This window comes from Lagenorhynchus albirostris, chromosome 20 (genome assembly GCF_949774975.1).
Source record: "Lagenorhynchus albirostris chromosome 20, mLagAlb1.1, whole genome shotgun sequence".
Classification (NCBI taxonomy): Eukaryota; Metazoa; Chordata; class Mammalia; order Artiodactyla; family Delphinidae; genus Lagenorhynchus; species Lagenorhynchus albirostris.
Window position 1 is genome coordinate 33,783,240 of NC_083114.1, and position 16,763 is coordinate 33,800,002.

The following is a 16,763-nucleotide window of genomic DNA, read 5'->3' on the forward strand; positions in this document are numbered from 1 at the left end:
CAATCTCTGATCCCTTCTAATCTGCTCCCTTAGAGCCTGGTACTTACTTTATGATGGCACAAATCATAATCATACAAGAGAGAAACTAATTATCCACCTGCTTCCATCATGAGGTAAATTTCTTGAGAAGAGAGACCACTTTTTAATCTTTGTATCCACTGCTTGGTACATCATACGTGGTCAATAAATGTTAAATTAATGAACAAATGAATGAATGATACACATGGTTCTATATTGTTTTAAATTCATATAATGACTCACTAGAGCAAAGACAGGGAAAAAACAAATTGGCAAGAAGCATCAAGTAGGCTTTCAGGGTACCAGAACTGAGTTAGAAGCTGTTCCTTTTGTGGTCCCCCTCCTCTAGTCGGGCTTGAGGTCACGCTCGGCAATGGCTGTTGAATCTCAACTGAAGAGCCTCAGGGAGACCCCCTTCCTTCAGGGCTTACTAAACATGCCAGACCCATGGGAAGAGGGGCGCTCCCTCAGGCTAAAGGCAGCTCATTCGTTCTTTCAGATACTTAGTGAGTGCTTATTTTGTGCCAGGCACAGTACTAAACCCTGATTGAAGGCATCTGCTCCTTTCATGCCCCTGTGTCACAACTACCCAGCATGAGGGATATCTAAGAGCTTTCTAATAAAAGAAAGGCGGGGGGAATAGTTATGAAGAACAAACGTATTTATCAAAAACATTAAAATCTCAAGTGGCCATCTTATTTTTCACAAGAATAGATCTGCCTTGAAGCCACTGCAGAAGTTAATTAAAAACATCCCTGCCCATGGAAAGCTTTGACTGAAAATGTCTTTAAGGTTGTCCTGAAAACATCAAATGCAGCAAAAAATTACTGAATACTCTTTCTCTTGCTCACCCCTTGCACTCTTGTGCACACTTTCTCTCTGTTTTAACTGTTCACTTCTCACGTGATAGGTTTCTCTGACCATCTAACTGGGAATCAAAGCACAAAATGAAAGGTCGCTCTGACAACTGTCCAAACCTAGAATTTTCATCTTCAAAATACCGGCAAAAAATATCTTTTCTTACTGCTGTTCCCAGATTTAAAAGGACATATATAAAAACAAGAGACACATAATCTCTTTCTGTCACCCAATGCATAGAACAGAATGAGACCTTTGTGTACACATACAAAGGAGCAAGTTCATCCTTTAATGAGAAGAGAGGCACTTCCCAAGTTCAGGCCAGAGACCTACAATTAACATCCCAGTTCTTAAAAAGATGTGAGCAACGGCGAACTGACCTAAATCCTGTATCATAGCAAATGGCCCAAATATTGAGAAACCAAGGTGGTAAAACAGATTAAAAGGGAATTCTTTGTTATCACAGAACCAATCTACTTAGAAAGTCACTTTCCATTTTCATATTCTCAATTTTTCTATCTGAAAAAATGGGTTAAAGTTTGCCACTTTGCTCTTTTATAGATATATGATACTCTGAACTCTTTGAAGGAAAGAGAATGTATGTAAATGGAATAAAGGGTAAATAAGATAAAGTCACTGCTTGATATGCTAAAGCTATTACTATATTACGTTGAAATTTTCCTTCTTTGAGATATTTCATATTTCAACAATTCCCCTTCCTTTACTTGCCAATGAGTGGTCTAAATAGGCTGAAAATGGGAACAAGGACAAATCAGATCAGAAAAGACAAGACTGCTCAATTAGCCGAACAGCCCTCTAAAACAGAGCCCTGAACTGCACAGTTACCTGTGGAGTCAGGTTCCCTTGGCACCTGTAGGGCTCACCAATACATGACAAAAGGTTAAGGGTCTCATAACATCCATGATTAGGACAGTGGCACATCTTATGAGGCAAATGAAGTGTTTCAAATTCATGCAACCATTTAAGCTAAGAGAGGATAACCCCACTAGGTGAAACAATGGGATTTGTGAGTTTGGGTCTTTCTGTAACAAGTGGCTTCTCTCTAGGACCAAGTCAAAACTTTGAGGAGCCTGCTTGACTACTGTACCTGTGCGGTCCTGGAGTCAGTCACTTCCTTGTACAGGCTGATGTCCAAGTAATAGCCAGACTCGTTTGTCAGGAAGAGGCGGATGGGAATTGCTTTTCCAGTTGGTGTCAGGCGAATGTTGATTTTCAGTTCTGCCTGGAGGACACGTAACTTCCACAGCCGACTTCCATAGCGCATTACCATGCTCCGCACAGACTCCTCAATCTGACACAAACACAACGCCAAGCACAAAACTTAAATCCCTTGTAACTAGGACCTGTTTTGGGTCTGCCCATCTTTGGGAAGGGAGGAATGGGAAAAGATGCTGGCTTCCGGAGATGTGTCCTCCATGCATTCCTTACAAAAAGTCACAGAGTTTCTCCCCAACCCTACTCTTGCTTAGAACGAGTCAGGGACAATTTCATGCTGGCCTGGCATTTGAGTGGTTTTCTCTGGCTCACGACACCCAAATCCGCGCAACTCCCTTCCCCTTTCCCAATTATATTCATATTGTATGTCAAAGATCTGCGATATCTAAAATTACAAATGGGATTTAAGAGAAAGCCCCAAATAAGAATAAAATCTCTAGTTAAACAGCTATTAAGTAGCATTTATATGCACAGTAACTATGTTTCATTGCACTTTCAGGACCTTAAATCAGCATAGCAATTACCACCATGAGCTTTTTTCCATACAATTTTATTAAACTTTATAATATATGCTTCTTGGTAAATTGCACAAATTAAAGAAAGGCAAGTTGTAGGTGGTGCTAGAATGCTCTCTCTAAACAGAGCTCTGAAACTTGGTCACTGTCAAGTCCAACTGGGACTTAAGTAGATGGGGCAGATGTTCCCTCGTTGCTCTAAGCTTTGTATCAAGACAGCTTAGTGCCCCTAGTTTTCAGGGGTTGGCGAGTTATTTTAACCAAATGGCCTTAGATGTGATTTTTCCTTATTGACATACTAAAGCAAAAAAGAATTTTTTTGCAATAGCGCTACAGGCAGCTAGGACATACTACTCAAAATTAATGTTTTCTTAAATTAAGTATCTCTCTAAAATCCTTTCTCAAGTTCTTAGAACATCTTTTTTTTTGTGTGCGATACGCGGGCCTCTCACTGTTGTGGTCTCTCTCGTTGTGGAACACAGGCTCCGGACACGCAGGCTCAGCGGCCATGGCTCACGGGCCTAGCCGCTCCGCGGCATGTGGGATCTTCCCAGACCAGGGCACGAACCCGCGTCCCCTGCATCGGCAGGCGGACTCTCAACCACTGCGCCACCAGGGAAGCCCAGAACATCTTTTTAAAAAATTTCATACCACCCTTCTCTTGTGGCTCTTCAGAAGTGTGTGCCATCTTGTAGTTTTTTTCTGCTCTTAGAATGGATTTCAAGGAGTTAACGTCTCTATTCCCACACTTGCTTGTTAACCAAGAGATATCTATCCATTCTTTTTTCGAGGGAACAAAAGTCAACATCTCTATATACAGGAAATTGACAGCTATCTATGATTAGAAAGACAGAGCCAGGGCATATGAGTGTTTGGAGTGGAAACAGAGAGGCTGATAGCAAAAACTCATTGAGAAATGATAGGTCATATCTACAAATATATATAGTTATATAGTGTCCAGGGCACGTTTTAAGTCTTCTAGTTTCATCAGTCCCAGAATGCTCAGGAGAACCTTTACTTAAACTGGATGATGAGACTTCATGAAACTCAATGAGTAGTCCTGTCCTTGGCTTTCCTGACAGACAAAGCAACCAATCAGTAGTTTGGAGTCTTGAACAAAAAAAGTAGAAAACGATTTCTCAGGTCTTAGATGTTAAGTTCAAAAAGCAAAAGTCCATGCCTACAATAGGAGAAAGCGTTCTCCTATTCAAATTCCAAAATAGCATGAAAAGGTTAGAACAGAAACAGAGAGCAACCTGCCTTTATTGCACCTGAGATAAAAGGTCAAGTACAGAATCACCTTGTTTTCCTTCCTCAAATTATATGGAATGCATTTTAGAATAGAGCCTCAGGGAAGAAAACATACATAAATATATGTGGAATTCCATACCAAACAAATTCTCTTTCCATGGAAAAATACTAAAGAGAACTAAGTTAGACACTTTGGGAAGGTGTATTACTTCCCTAAGGCCACCAGGTAACCTGTGAAAAGAAGCAGTAATTTTGCCAAAATGCCCTATAATAGCAAAGTTAGTTATTCCAGATGAGAAATCCTAGGGAATTAAATAAAATAGGACTGCTATCACAGCAAATATCATAAAACAGGTACCAACAGAAGAAGAGGAAGAAGTTTTGCATTTTTCTACTGCAAATAAGTGACCAGCATTATTAACATCGTACCACCTTCAGTTTGGGGGTCTGCTTTCAATGGTCATAGCACATTTTTGACACCATCCCAGAAACCCAGTCCTACAAGCATTCTGTAAACTTTAAAGATCAAGGGTTCAATCAGCTGACCGAGAGTACCTGTTTCCAGGTCCAAGTGCAAAGAAATATGAATGAATCTCTCGGCTTGTGTTGGCGAGTGCTGGCAGAGAAGCTAAGGAGAAATGTACCTTTGAAGGGTCCATGATGACTGTAGGCACAAAGTTGAGGAAGATGTGGTTGCAGTCAGTCCGGACATTTGTATTATTAAAAGCGACCTCCAACTCATCCATGGCTTCTAGGAGCAGCCGCTCCCCTTCATTTTGTAGATATTCAAAGGAAGCTTCCTATGCAGCAAAGAAAATCACCACCAACATTAATGTGTTTTAAAAGAGGCAATAAAGAAACAGCTGTTAAACACATGAAAGAATGCTCAACATCATTAATCATTAGAGAAATGCAAATCAAAACTACAATGAGATATCATCTCACACCGGTCAGAATGGCCATTATCAAAAAATCTACAAACAATAAATGCTGGAGAGGGTGTGGAGAAAAGGGAACCCTCTTACACTGTTGGTGGGAATGTAAATTGATGCAGCAACTATGGAGAACAGTGTGGAGGTTCCTTAAAAAACTAAAAATAGAACTACCATACGACCCAGCAATCTCACTACTGGGCATATACCCTGAGAAAACCATAATTCAAAAAGAGTCATGTACCAAAATGCTCATTGCAGCTCTACTTACAATAGGCAGGACATGGAAGCAACCTAAGTGTCCATCAACAGATGAATGGATAAAGAAGATGTGGCACATATATACAACGGAATATTACTCAGCCATAAAAAGGAACGAAACTGAGTTATCTGTAGTGAGGTGGATGGACCTAGAGTGTGTCATACAGAGTGAAGTAAGTCAGAAAGAGAAAAATAAATACCGTATGCTACCACAGATATATGGAATCTGAAAAAAAAAAATGATCAGAAGAACCTAGGGGCAAGATGGGAATAAAGATGCAGACCTACTAGAGAATGGACTTGAGGATATGGGGAGGGGGAAGGGGAAGCTGGGACAAAGTGAGACAGTGGCATGGACATATATATACTACCAAAAGTAAAAATAGATAGCTAGTGGGAAGCAGCCGCATAGCACAGGGAGATCAGCTCGGTGCTTTGTGACCACCTAGAGGGGTGGGAGGGAGGGAGACACAAGAGGGAAGAGATATGGGGACATATGTATACGTATAACTGATTCACTTTGTTGTAAAGCAGAAACTAACACACCATTGTAAAGCAATTATACTCCAATAAAGATGTTAAAAAAAAAAAGAAACAGCTGTTATACATACTTAAGCAGTAGCATGTCACAAGTCATAAGGCACCTGCTGCAGATGTTATTACCTTTCTCCCTAGGGTCAACCCAATGACCACAGGCAGCAGGGGCAGGCAAGGGTCAGATAAAGACCTGCCAGACCTTCCTCCTGCCTCTTATGTATCCTTTCCTTCCAACAGGTGGAGATGCTGGGCATCCCCAGAGCAGCAACCCCACTAGGGTTATATCTCACATATGGCAAACAGAGCAGTTTAGAAAGGAAATCTGTTTAGAAAGGAAAAACTGCAGAAAGGTTATAGCTATAGGATGCAGTAACAACTAACACACCAGCAAGCACCTTGCTATGTACAGAAAGCACCCCATCTCTAGATAGGTTTACAATGGGGTCACCTCTAACTTTTCTCCTTATCCTCTATCATCATCTAACCTTCCCTGTGATTTCTCTGTTAGCATGCTTTTTCATTTTCTCAAGCGAGTACTATCATGCTTCCATTACCAAGACAACAAATTAAAGGGGGAAAAAGCCCTTCATTACATGGAATATTTACTTCTGTGAGAGAAATGACTCTCAGACTTCTGCTGGTTATTGGAGAGTAGGATGAAAGGGAACAAGAGCCTTGATTCAAAAGAGGAAAACCTGATTTTGACCCATGCCTGTTTCTCTATCCCTTCCCTCAGGGATAACTTCCCATTAAAGTACAGCACCCACCTTGGTGACCAGATCAGAATGTCTGATGATTGCACGGACAAAGAACCTGTAGTCTGTCACTTCTGTGCCCACTTCCACCTTGGCTGCTCCAAGGTACAGGTGCATCTTGTGATTAGCACATGGGATGGCAGTAAGGTCAAAATTTCTCATCCGGTTCAGCTCTAACTGGAAAGCTAGGGCAGGCTCCAGGTGACGGTAGATTCGATCTTCCTCAAACTGAATGCAAGAAAAAACAGCTCACAGGAGGCAGTTACAAAATTATATTATGAAAGTGTATGTAAAAGGGATGCTTAAAAATATAAACATAAGCCATGATGTGCCAATGAGTCAAAAAAGGAGCTACATAGGGGCTTCCCTGGTGGCGCAGTGGTTGAGAGTCCGCCTGCCGATGCAGGGGACACGGGTTCATGTCCCGGTCTGGGAAGAGCCCGCGTGCCACGGAGCGGCTGGGCCCGTGAGCCATGGCCGCTGAGCCTGCGCGTCCGGAGCCTGTGCTCCGCGACGGGAGAGGCCACAACAGTGAGAGGTCCGCGTACCGCAAAAAAAAAAAAAAAAAAAAAAAAAAAAAAAGGAGCTACATACAAGGAAAATGCTAGAGCTTACATAGGATTAGGCACTAAAGTCCCTGTTTACTTTGCAAGCTTTCATCATTTATGCTTTTACAAGTGGTGATGCTCTCCATTAAAAACAAACAAAAAACACCAATTCCCTCAGATTTCCTGTAGCATTTAAAGCCTTCATAATTCATTTTTTTAAAACAGTAAACCAGACTGCTTCACATTAATGTCTATTTCACATACCAATATTTCAGTTTTACCCAACGAGTCTAAAACGCTTACGGGCAGGTCTTATACTCTTATCATTTCTGGCAGAGTAAAAAGGACATAGTAAATACTTGGAAAACAAACATCATACAATTTTTAAAAATAGAGATATTTGGCTCTAGACATCCTGTATCCATACATAATTATTTACCTACCTTTTTAAAAAGTTTTATTGACATTTACTGTATGTTTTGTTGAAACTAGACATGTAAAGGGTATATGTCCATTGAGTGAATGGAGAGAGAGAGCCAAAAACATAAGCTGGTAGTAGGAAGAAAGCAACATGGTCTGAAATTTTATATTTTAAAATTGAAAAACAAATGCTCATAAACAAGACTTGAGGATAAACGAACTGTCTGTGGGTGACAAGAATAATCCTACTAAGTACAGTAGCCCTTTAATATTACATCATCAGGATTATCCTAAGGCATAGAGATGATTTTGAAAGTTATCACTTTCTTTGGGTAGGTCAATACATTTGATTGTTTCCTAAACCAAACTCTTTCAGAAGGGAGCCTTTATTAGTTCTAAGACAGATGTAAGGCAAAGGGAAGCATACGTTCAATTAGAGGAAGGAGAATGGCAAGAAATACGGCAAAGATAAGCTACTCTTGGGCTTTTAAGGAAAAAACAAAGATTAAAAAAAAAAAGAGGAAAAAAATCAGTTCTTACCTTATCCCTTGCTCGGAATGTGAAAAACTTAGGGAATTCTCTCTGTGTTAAAGAAGTGGGGGAAATGTGTCAGTCCTTCATATATATGGCTCTTTGGGGATAAATACATAGTACAGAAACTGTCAAGCATCTAGAAAACAAGTGCCTAGAAAACATGTTCCTTACCTGGGCTTGGCCTGGGGAATATGCACGATCCTCTGGGTAACCATCACTTTGACCCCACTTACAAATTTGAGAACCACCACACTATTAACCTAACTTTAATAGCTACCCTCTTCTAGGGAAAGAAAAAATATGTATTTTTTCATCTCCCAAGGGGAAAAAGTCTTCTTGGGTGTTGCTCTTGGCAGAACCTGGCAAATAAGACCAATACACCTGAATTCTGCAGCACTGCAATAGCAGTTACTGGACTGATTTCCCAAGTCTCTCCTTAAGAAACTCTTAAAATGTAAACTAGCCAGAGAGCATAGAATCCCCAATCCATGTTTTTTTTTCCTCATTCACTCTTAAGTCAATAATTTCAAAGGTTTAAACAATGACATTTCAAGACAAAGAAAAGCGCAAGATGTTACTTTGGTTCATACCACTATATGTATAGGAAAGAATGGGGTGGAACTAGTGAACGTGTAATCATTAGGTCTTACTGCTCTTTTGCAGGGCATTACACAAGAAAGCAACCAATTTACTAGAACCTTATTAATTAACAAAGATGAATTCAATTAGCAGAGTCCATTAGTTTCTGAAATTTAACTTATTAACACCAAATACCCCTGTTTCTCGGATGGGAAGCTCTACTGGCAGTGCTGGAATCAAGTCATTACTATTTGCCTCTATGGGAGGTTTTATTAAGGCATCTTCTTCATTATGAGTTCAATGTAATCAAACACTTATTGGTACAAGGCAGAGGGACCAGGACTAGCTGCCTACATACCCCTCAATGAACTTCAGGAACCATGAAGGAAACATGAACTGAAAGCCTTGTAGGTGGCAGGCACTCTCATGTGTTGACCGCCGAATGCTCTCAACAACTTCTTAGGAAAGTACTGTGACCCCCAAAGGTGAACTTGGGCCTGTCTAATGCCAGAGCCTGTGCCCTTTCATCTCTACCTCTTAAGTGTAGGGTGTCACCTATCTATTCTTCCCCTCCCTGCCTCCTCCCCCCCCACCCCCACCCCCAGCTGTGCCATACGGCTTGTAGGACATTAGTTCCCTGACCAGGGATGGAACCCGAGCCTCCTGCAGTGGAAGTGCGGAGTCCTCACTACTTCCCATCAGGGAAGTCTCTCTATTCTTATCTTAATCCAAATTATTTAGAGGACTTCCCTTTCATGAGACAAAAAACAAAAACCCCAGAAATTAAAACTTTAAAGAAAAAAAGCAAAAAACAAAGCAAAACTTGTGGCTCTTGAGTTGATGGAGAACTTCTTGAATACTTTCCACAGGCCTTAGGCTTCACCTTAACTAAAGCTTGCACAGTTAATAAATCTTTTTACATTTTCCTCGGCATTTTAACTGTAAAATGGCATTTAATAGGCTTCTAGGAGCTTGCTTAGCAAGGCTGGGAAACCACTTGTCCAGGCTTGGGTCTTTAAAAGCCCTTTGAAAGTGGATTTACACAGCACTGATCTTTTGCTGATGGTGTTTTGTCCTAAATAATTCTCTAATTCCCCCTGAATGATAATGAAGAGCATGGGGATGACTTCAAGGTTAAGCAGGAAGATGTTGAGCTGAGCTGTCAGTAGATTTCATGTTCAGGGCTTTATATAGTCTCTGTTTTGGTTTTATTCTCAAGAGGTATGGCTTTCAGAGCATTAGCTAAGAAGTAACACAAGTCGAAAAAGGAAGGGTAACAAAGTCCTTCCATGAAATTTTCTGAAAGAAAAGTCAAGAAAAGTAATGATACAATCTTTCAAGCACATACTCCTCTATTCCTCCATAACTTTAATTAGTTAACTAAAATAGTTATTTAGTCTACCATTTACTCAAGTGTGTATAGTGATAGGAACAAAATGATTTTCCTTCAAAAACATAACAAAAGTAAGCAAGAAACATTTTATTTACTACTAATGCAATTAAGAAAATGTGTAGTAACTGAAAGGCACAAAAAGCAAACAAGTGAATGGAAATAAATATTTTTACTACAAATAATGAAAAAGACTGACGAATTCTTGGCAGAGGTGGGCAAAGACTACCAATCAGAAAAATCATTTTCATTAAGGTTAGCTAAGAAAAGGTGTTATGAGGACTTCCCTTGTGGCACAGTGGTTAAGAATCCGCCTGCCAATGCAGGGGACACAGGTTCGACTCCTGGTCTGGGAAGATCCCACATGCCGCGGAGCAACTAAGCCTGTGCGCCAGAACTACTGAGCCCACGTGCCGCAACTACTGAAGCCCGCGCGCCTAGAGCCCGTGCTCTGCAGCAAAAGAAGCCCCTGCTCACCGCAACTAGAGAAAGCCCCGCGCAGCAATGAAGACACAACACAGCCAAAAAGAAAAAAAGTGTTATGAGATGACATGAACAAATGTTCTTAAACTTTTGAATAAATTTTTAGCTCCACAGTAAAGTCCTCAATGTAGCATGCAGCATTCAGAACAGAAGATGGCAAGAACTTCCATGCAACGGGAAACCAGGATTAATGAACAATTCTTCAAGAGATAGGGAAGTCTGAGGACTTTTATAAAAAGTCACTTTTTTTTCGCATTCAAAAATCACAGAAATACAGAAAACACAGAAAAGAAGAAATCCAAAAGTCTGATTCTGTAGTTTTAATAAATTCCTTCATCCTACCACATCCTCACACGACCAATTTTTCCACTAACAGCATTCATGCTTATTCCATCACTAATGTAATTGCTTTCCAGGCATTCTACCAGTGTTATAGGCAAATATCATAATTGAATGTACACAAATAAAAACCCTCTTAGTGTGCTGGTACCAAAAAACAAAAGAATGCAACATTTCTCAGGAAGAAATTATACCCCTGCTGTGTTCTAATCAGCCAACCATCATCAGGACAATCAAAATAATTTGCCTAAATTAGCCAATCAAGACACCCTGCAAATCAGAGAATGTGAAAACCTGCAACAGAAAACATCATAGCTGATTATGATACTAATAATCGTGTTAAAAACCTAATGAGATGAAGAAATTGGAAGCTTGCTGGTGCAATTCTCTTTTACCTCAACACACTGAGAACTAATTATATAGACTGTAATTAAAACAAAATCTCAAACCAAACCTTCTGAAAAACAAATAGTTGATCCACTAGCAAACAGAACTACCATTTTTTTCCCAGCTTTATTGAGATATAATTGACATATCAATTATTTTTAAAGAAATGAACTACTAACCATGATAACTGTTTTCAATAGCGGGCTCTTCCTTCAGGCGCATACGATCCAAAACATTTAAAGTGGGAGTCACTCACATAAAATCAGTAAAACTGCAGTTACCGCCTAGGTGATTTACAGCCGAATTTTTTAAAATTCCATGAAATCTTACAAACAAGAAACAAAAGGAAACTTACAGATGAAAAAGTGATTTGGAATCTCATCACGTGGTTTAGACCTAATGCTTTGTTTAGGTGGCAAAGGGTAAGAAATCCGAGAATTATGCATTTTAGTATCCTTAACAAAACTTTGCTGGAAAAAATATGGAAAGCTTCATAAAGTAATACTTATATTCCAATTAAACACCTTCTGCTGCACTTTTTGGAATTCTAGATGTGAAATGGATAAAGACAATACTCATAAAACTAGAGAACTGCAGCTTATATAGCTGCAGAAATTCAAAGAGCCTGTTCTTTTGCTTTCGAGGCTACAATTTTTTTTTTTTAATATGAAGAAGATATTTACAAGGCTAGACTTGTTTTTCCTCAAACTTTCTGTTTAAATAATCAATGTTAAGCAATTACGCAAGTCCCATTATGGGTACTTGATTTAACTAGATGGTTATGGAAACAGACTCAATACCAAGCCTCCTTAATGCTGGTGACTACTGCCCGCTCAGAACAGTCTCCACGTAGAACCAAGAGACTTAGGCAGCAGCAGACGTTCAGCTGAACAGCTCTTTGGGGACTCTGGTGATTAAACAACGAAGTTTTGGAAATAATTCCAGCCTTCGCTGGCATGTGAATAAACACCTAACAATAAACACACTCTCTAGGAACCCCCATGCGGTCTGGCCCTCTTTTGCCTTGTTCTGGTTCTGAAGCAGTCTGAGAGACGATGATTATGTAACAGCACGGCTGCCTCCTTCCACACCAGCCAATGTTGTTCTTCAACCAAACTTGGTAACCGTCTTCCTCTCCTTGCCCCTTCCTGCGCACATTCCCTCTTCTACTCAATAATATAGGGATTTCGCAGTGTAGAACAGCGGAGGCTGCATACATCACAGTGGATTACCAAGAAGCCAGAGAGGTCAAGGGATTCATCTCTAACACTTCCAGAAAGCTTCCACTTTTTCACACTATACTAACTATGGGCGAAGCATACAAGATGACATGACAGAGACTAAGCGTCCTTCAAGCTACCACCAGCAGAGGAACTCAGAGCAGCACCATGACAGTGAGCCCCAGATTTGTACAACTCCTGCCAAGGATTCCTGGATATTGAAGATCCTGGCCAGAGTTCAGTAATAGTTGCCCTTGCCCCATGTGTAACCGCTAATCATTTCTCAGGGGCCTAACATAAAAACACCCCAACTCCTCAGCCATCCAATTCTTCAGAGCAAATCCAGACCATACCTAAAACCTTAATGTTCTCTATGTCCTAAAACAACCTTTCCTACACTTATGACAAATCAAGTCACTTGATAATTTAACTGATTTCCCATTTGATGCCACTACAAATAGAAACTGTACGATAAGTCCCAGAAAGACCCCCTGCTGGGCTCATTTCCTAGCAGATTTTGCTTAGACATGTCCCTATTCAACCTAAATCCAGAAATATTAAGAGAGCAGGGAGAAAAAATGTTTTAAATCTATAGATGTATTCTAGGACAGGATATAGATTCAAAGATAGAAAGTATCAAAAACAAACAAAAAAAAAATGTCCGTGAGAATTAAGTGCTTTGGCTTTAAAAAAATTTTAGTGGAGAGTTTTAAAAAAATTTTAGTGAAGTTTTAATTTATCATAGTTTTAATTAAATTTAATTTAATGCTTATTATAAAAAACCAGTTCATGTGCTATAGAAACAAAGAGACTGTGTCTGAACCATTAGGGAAAAGGAAAACAATTTTACAAATTCAGTATTATTCCCCAGAATAATGCATTATTCCAAAGTCAGTTACAAAAGAAAAAAAATCACATTAACACTAAAGAACCTAGCCCAATACTCTTCCCAGATCCAGCATGTCTACCTGAGTTCTGATCAGCATCTACCAGCTACAGTTTTTATTCATGGGCTCTCATACTCTATCCCCAAGTATCAATTTTATTCTCTAAGCTCCTTATTTTTTTTCCTAAAGCCCCAGGGTTCTCTTTAAGCTCCTCATACTTCTCCACTGCCTCCAGTTTCCTATCTACAGTTATTGATTGATATACATCTGCACTCTGCTTGATTTCCTGACATCAATGACACAGGGGCATTGTGGAGTCCACAACATTTCCTAAAGTGTTTTAGAAAATCCTAGGTCTTTAGCCTGCAGGCTAGGCTCTCTTGTTTCTCTATAGACTAGACCAACAAGGTGAACCGTGAGAAGGAAAACAAAATGTCAAGTGCTAGAGACCTAATAAACAAAAGGGCAATAAAAGCAATCACACACAGGTCCTTGAGCTTAGGAAGTCCCTTCCAGCATCCCAAATGTTCTCTTCATCATTGCCATCGAGCAGGGCTTGAAAACTAACTTAATCATCTTAATTGCTAAAAACAAAACAAAATAAAATTCTCATCAGAAATATTAAGACTTCTTAATATCCTTTGGAATCTTACTTCACCACATTAGGATCAATTTTTAAAGAAATATTGTGACTCCAATCAGCCATTCTGGAGAATGACATCTTGACTGCAAACTGGATTTTTGACCTCACTGGTATAATCACATTGCGTATGACCATACACATATACACCACAGTTCAGATGTCAGGCTATTAACTTAGCTCTCTTTATTAAAATTTTTCAATAAAAATTTTAAACTCATAAATATTAGTAGTTAATTCAGTTAAATGGGAGAAAAAGCAACTTAATTTTTATTTATTTCCTCCTCCTAGAATTAATGTAAGATGAAAACACCAACTTGGGTTCTGTTAAGGCATTTTAAATAATAAGTGATTGTTCTTCAGAACTGACAGTTCTCAATAGCAGAACTTGAATCCATCTTTGGTAGAAGCCAAGACCCCAAGTACAATTGGCAGTCCTTGATTACTGATTCGCTGTGTGCACAGAAGAAATCAGTAGTTAGCTCCTGCTTCTACCTTATTCATCTGGATAAATGCATGTGCTCATTCTTAACTATTTCTCAGACATATACTGAGAATTCATTATAGGGTAGAAAAGGAGGAGAAAAAAAACCCTTTAGTTTGAATACGCTATAGAAGAACTGAATATTCATTATAATACTTTTTCAAAGAAGAGGGACCGAACATCAGACCAGCCCTTCTAAATAATCAGCAGGTAACAGATAAAACAGTAAGTAATCTTTCACCACTGTTGCTCTTACTTACATGAAATCTCTGATCCACCTCATAGTTGACCTGTTTTCTGAAATCCTTTCAAATAAAAGACAGAAAGGAAGGAAAAACAGAAGAAGAGGGCAATTAGTAATAAAATTAAAAACCAATTGAGGAAAAGGTGATGACTTTAATGCTTTTTCTTGATTAAATTTATACCAAAACAGTTATTTCTTTGCATAAATTCTACAAGTAAGCATATGATTATAATTCCATTTTTCACTTTTAAAGTTCTAGCAGCAGCATAAGAGATATTAAAGAGATGCATAATTCACGTGCCAATACCTTTTGTGCAACCAGGAAAGTAAGGCGCCGGATCCCATGCTCAACCAGGGTAGCTTTCTACAAACAAACATGCAAAAACAGAAGCTAGATGAGATCTCCATTCATCCTAAGTTTTAGCCCATTCAGTCCTCAGAAGGCTGTGATTGCACCAAGCACTGTTTTGGATATCTATGTCTTGACTCAGTATCTTCAAATTTGCACGTAAACAAATCTCAACCTGGCTCCTGGGAGTAAGACTTACAGAATAGGTTTTAAATATTGACCTGGACAAAGCTGAAAGAGAACTCTGGAGGAGAAAAGGTCACATGAGGCCACCTAAATTCTCTAAGGACTGATACATATCAAGGTAGATCTTAACACAATTTCTGCTTATAGAAATTACACTGGTGGGCTTGTATTTAAATGTGAAGATCAATACTGATATAGAAGCTAAACGAAATCAGGTAGAGGGAAAAGAAGAAATTCCATAAAACGGAAAATTCAAGTACTAAACTGTTATTTAGACTATAGACATCACCTACCATCTGATACAGCATTCCCAGAATTCGACCTAACAAATCCTAACCTTTTCAGCTCTAAAACATTTCCTCCTACTTTGTATGAAGGTATTTTAAAAAAGATTCTCTTTAAAAGTTGTTAAAAACAATGTCTAACAGGCTTTTAAATTTAGTGATTATTCATACTTCCGCTTGGTACAGGCAAGCAGTATATTAGAAGAGGCCAGCAGTTTCAAGACAGCCCCTTACGTGAGTCTTAGGCCTTTGGCTCTAAGCCTTCCTCTATCCTGTACTGCCTTCTCATCTCAAAAGGCAGAGACAAAGAAACAGATTAATGAGCTAAGTAAAAGACATGCTCTTAAAGGTCCCTAATAAAGAGGGGCCACATGGCAGCAAGTAGAAAAGCAATCCACCTACTGAATGACCTGAAAACATACATGAATAACACAAATAGAAAAAATATGTGGACTTTCACAACCTACACCCGGACTTTAATTTTATCACATTCTTTAACCGAGAGATATATCCATAAGCCAATTCTTAACTTTCTTGATATTATATAGTTTTTAAATCCAATTTGGCTACCCCTCATAAACAAGCACATCCCTGGACCATTTCCTCTTATTTTTCCTTTTTTACTATGGCGTTGCTTAGTAACAAAATTAACAGGATAAGCAAAAAATAACTGGAAAAAATTAATTTCCTAATAATAAATTCCCAGGTCATATATAAATAAATTTTGGTTTAACTACATTTAAAAATGATTGGGGGACTTCCCTGGTGGCACAGTGGTTGAGAATCCGCCTGCCAATGCAGGGGATACGGGTTCGATCCCTGGTCCAAGAAGATCCCACATGCTGCGGAGCAACTAAGCCCATGCGACACAACTACTGAGCCCATGTGCCACAACTACTGAAGCCTGTGTGCCTGGAGCCTGTGCTCCGCAACAAGAGAAGCCACTGCAATGAGAAGCCGGCGCACCGCAACAAAGAGTAGCCCCTGCTCGCCACAACTAGAGAAAGCCTGCGTGCAGCAACGAAGACCCAGTGCAGCCAAAAATAAATTAATTAATTAAAAAAAAAGATTGGTATCATAACCATTAGGGTAAATAACCAAGTATTTGTAGTATAAGAAAAGAAAGGGAGGAAGGGAGGAAGGGAGGGAGGGAGGGAGGAAGGAAGGAAAGAAGGAAGGAAGGAAGGGAGGAAGGGAGGAAGGGAGGAAGGGAGGAAGGGAGGAAGGGAGGAAGGGAGGAAGGGAGGAAGGGAGGGAGGGAGGGAGGAAGGAAGGGAGGGAGCCAGGGAGGAAGGGAGGGAGGGAGGAAGAAAGAGGTGGGGTGGGGCGGTTGGTGGTTCTCTGACTCTCAGTGTGCCAAGGAACAGAAACATTTCTTCTGACACCAACAAAGAATTCCACTACAGCCAAGTCCTTCAGAGACAAG

At 39.7% G+C, this 16,763-nt stretch overlaps 1 protein-coding gene across 4 annotated transcripts in view; it reads right to left on the reverse strand.

The window, feature by feature from the left end:
• The window catches only part of ACACA (acetyl-CoA carboxylase alpha), a 172,399-nt gene that overhangs the window by 24,757 nt on the left and 130,879 nt on the right, over window positions 1-16,763 (reverse strand). For all 4 annotated transcript variants that reach the window (XM_060135650.1, XM_060135647.1, XM_060135649.1 and 1 more), the window contains 6 exons: window positions 14,826-14,882; window positions 14,535-14,579; window positions 7,872-7,913; window positions 6,376-6,591; window positions 4,523-4,678; window positions 1,985-2,188 (listed from right to left, as the gene is read on the reverse strand). In XM_060135650.1, the coding sequence (XP_059991633.1) occupies window positions 1,985-2,188; window positions 4,523-4,678; window positions 6,376-6,591; window positions 7,872-7,913; window positions 14,535-14,579; window positions 14,826-14,882 (720 nt within the window). The remainder of the gene's footprint in view (window positions 1-1,984; window positions 2,189-4,522; window positions 4,679-6,375; window positions 6,592-7,871; window positions 7,914-14,534; window positions 14,580-14,825; window positions 14,883-16,763) is intronic.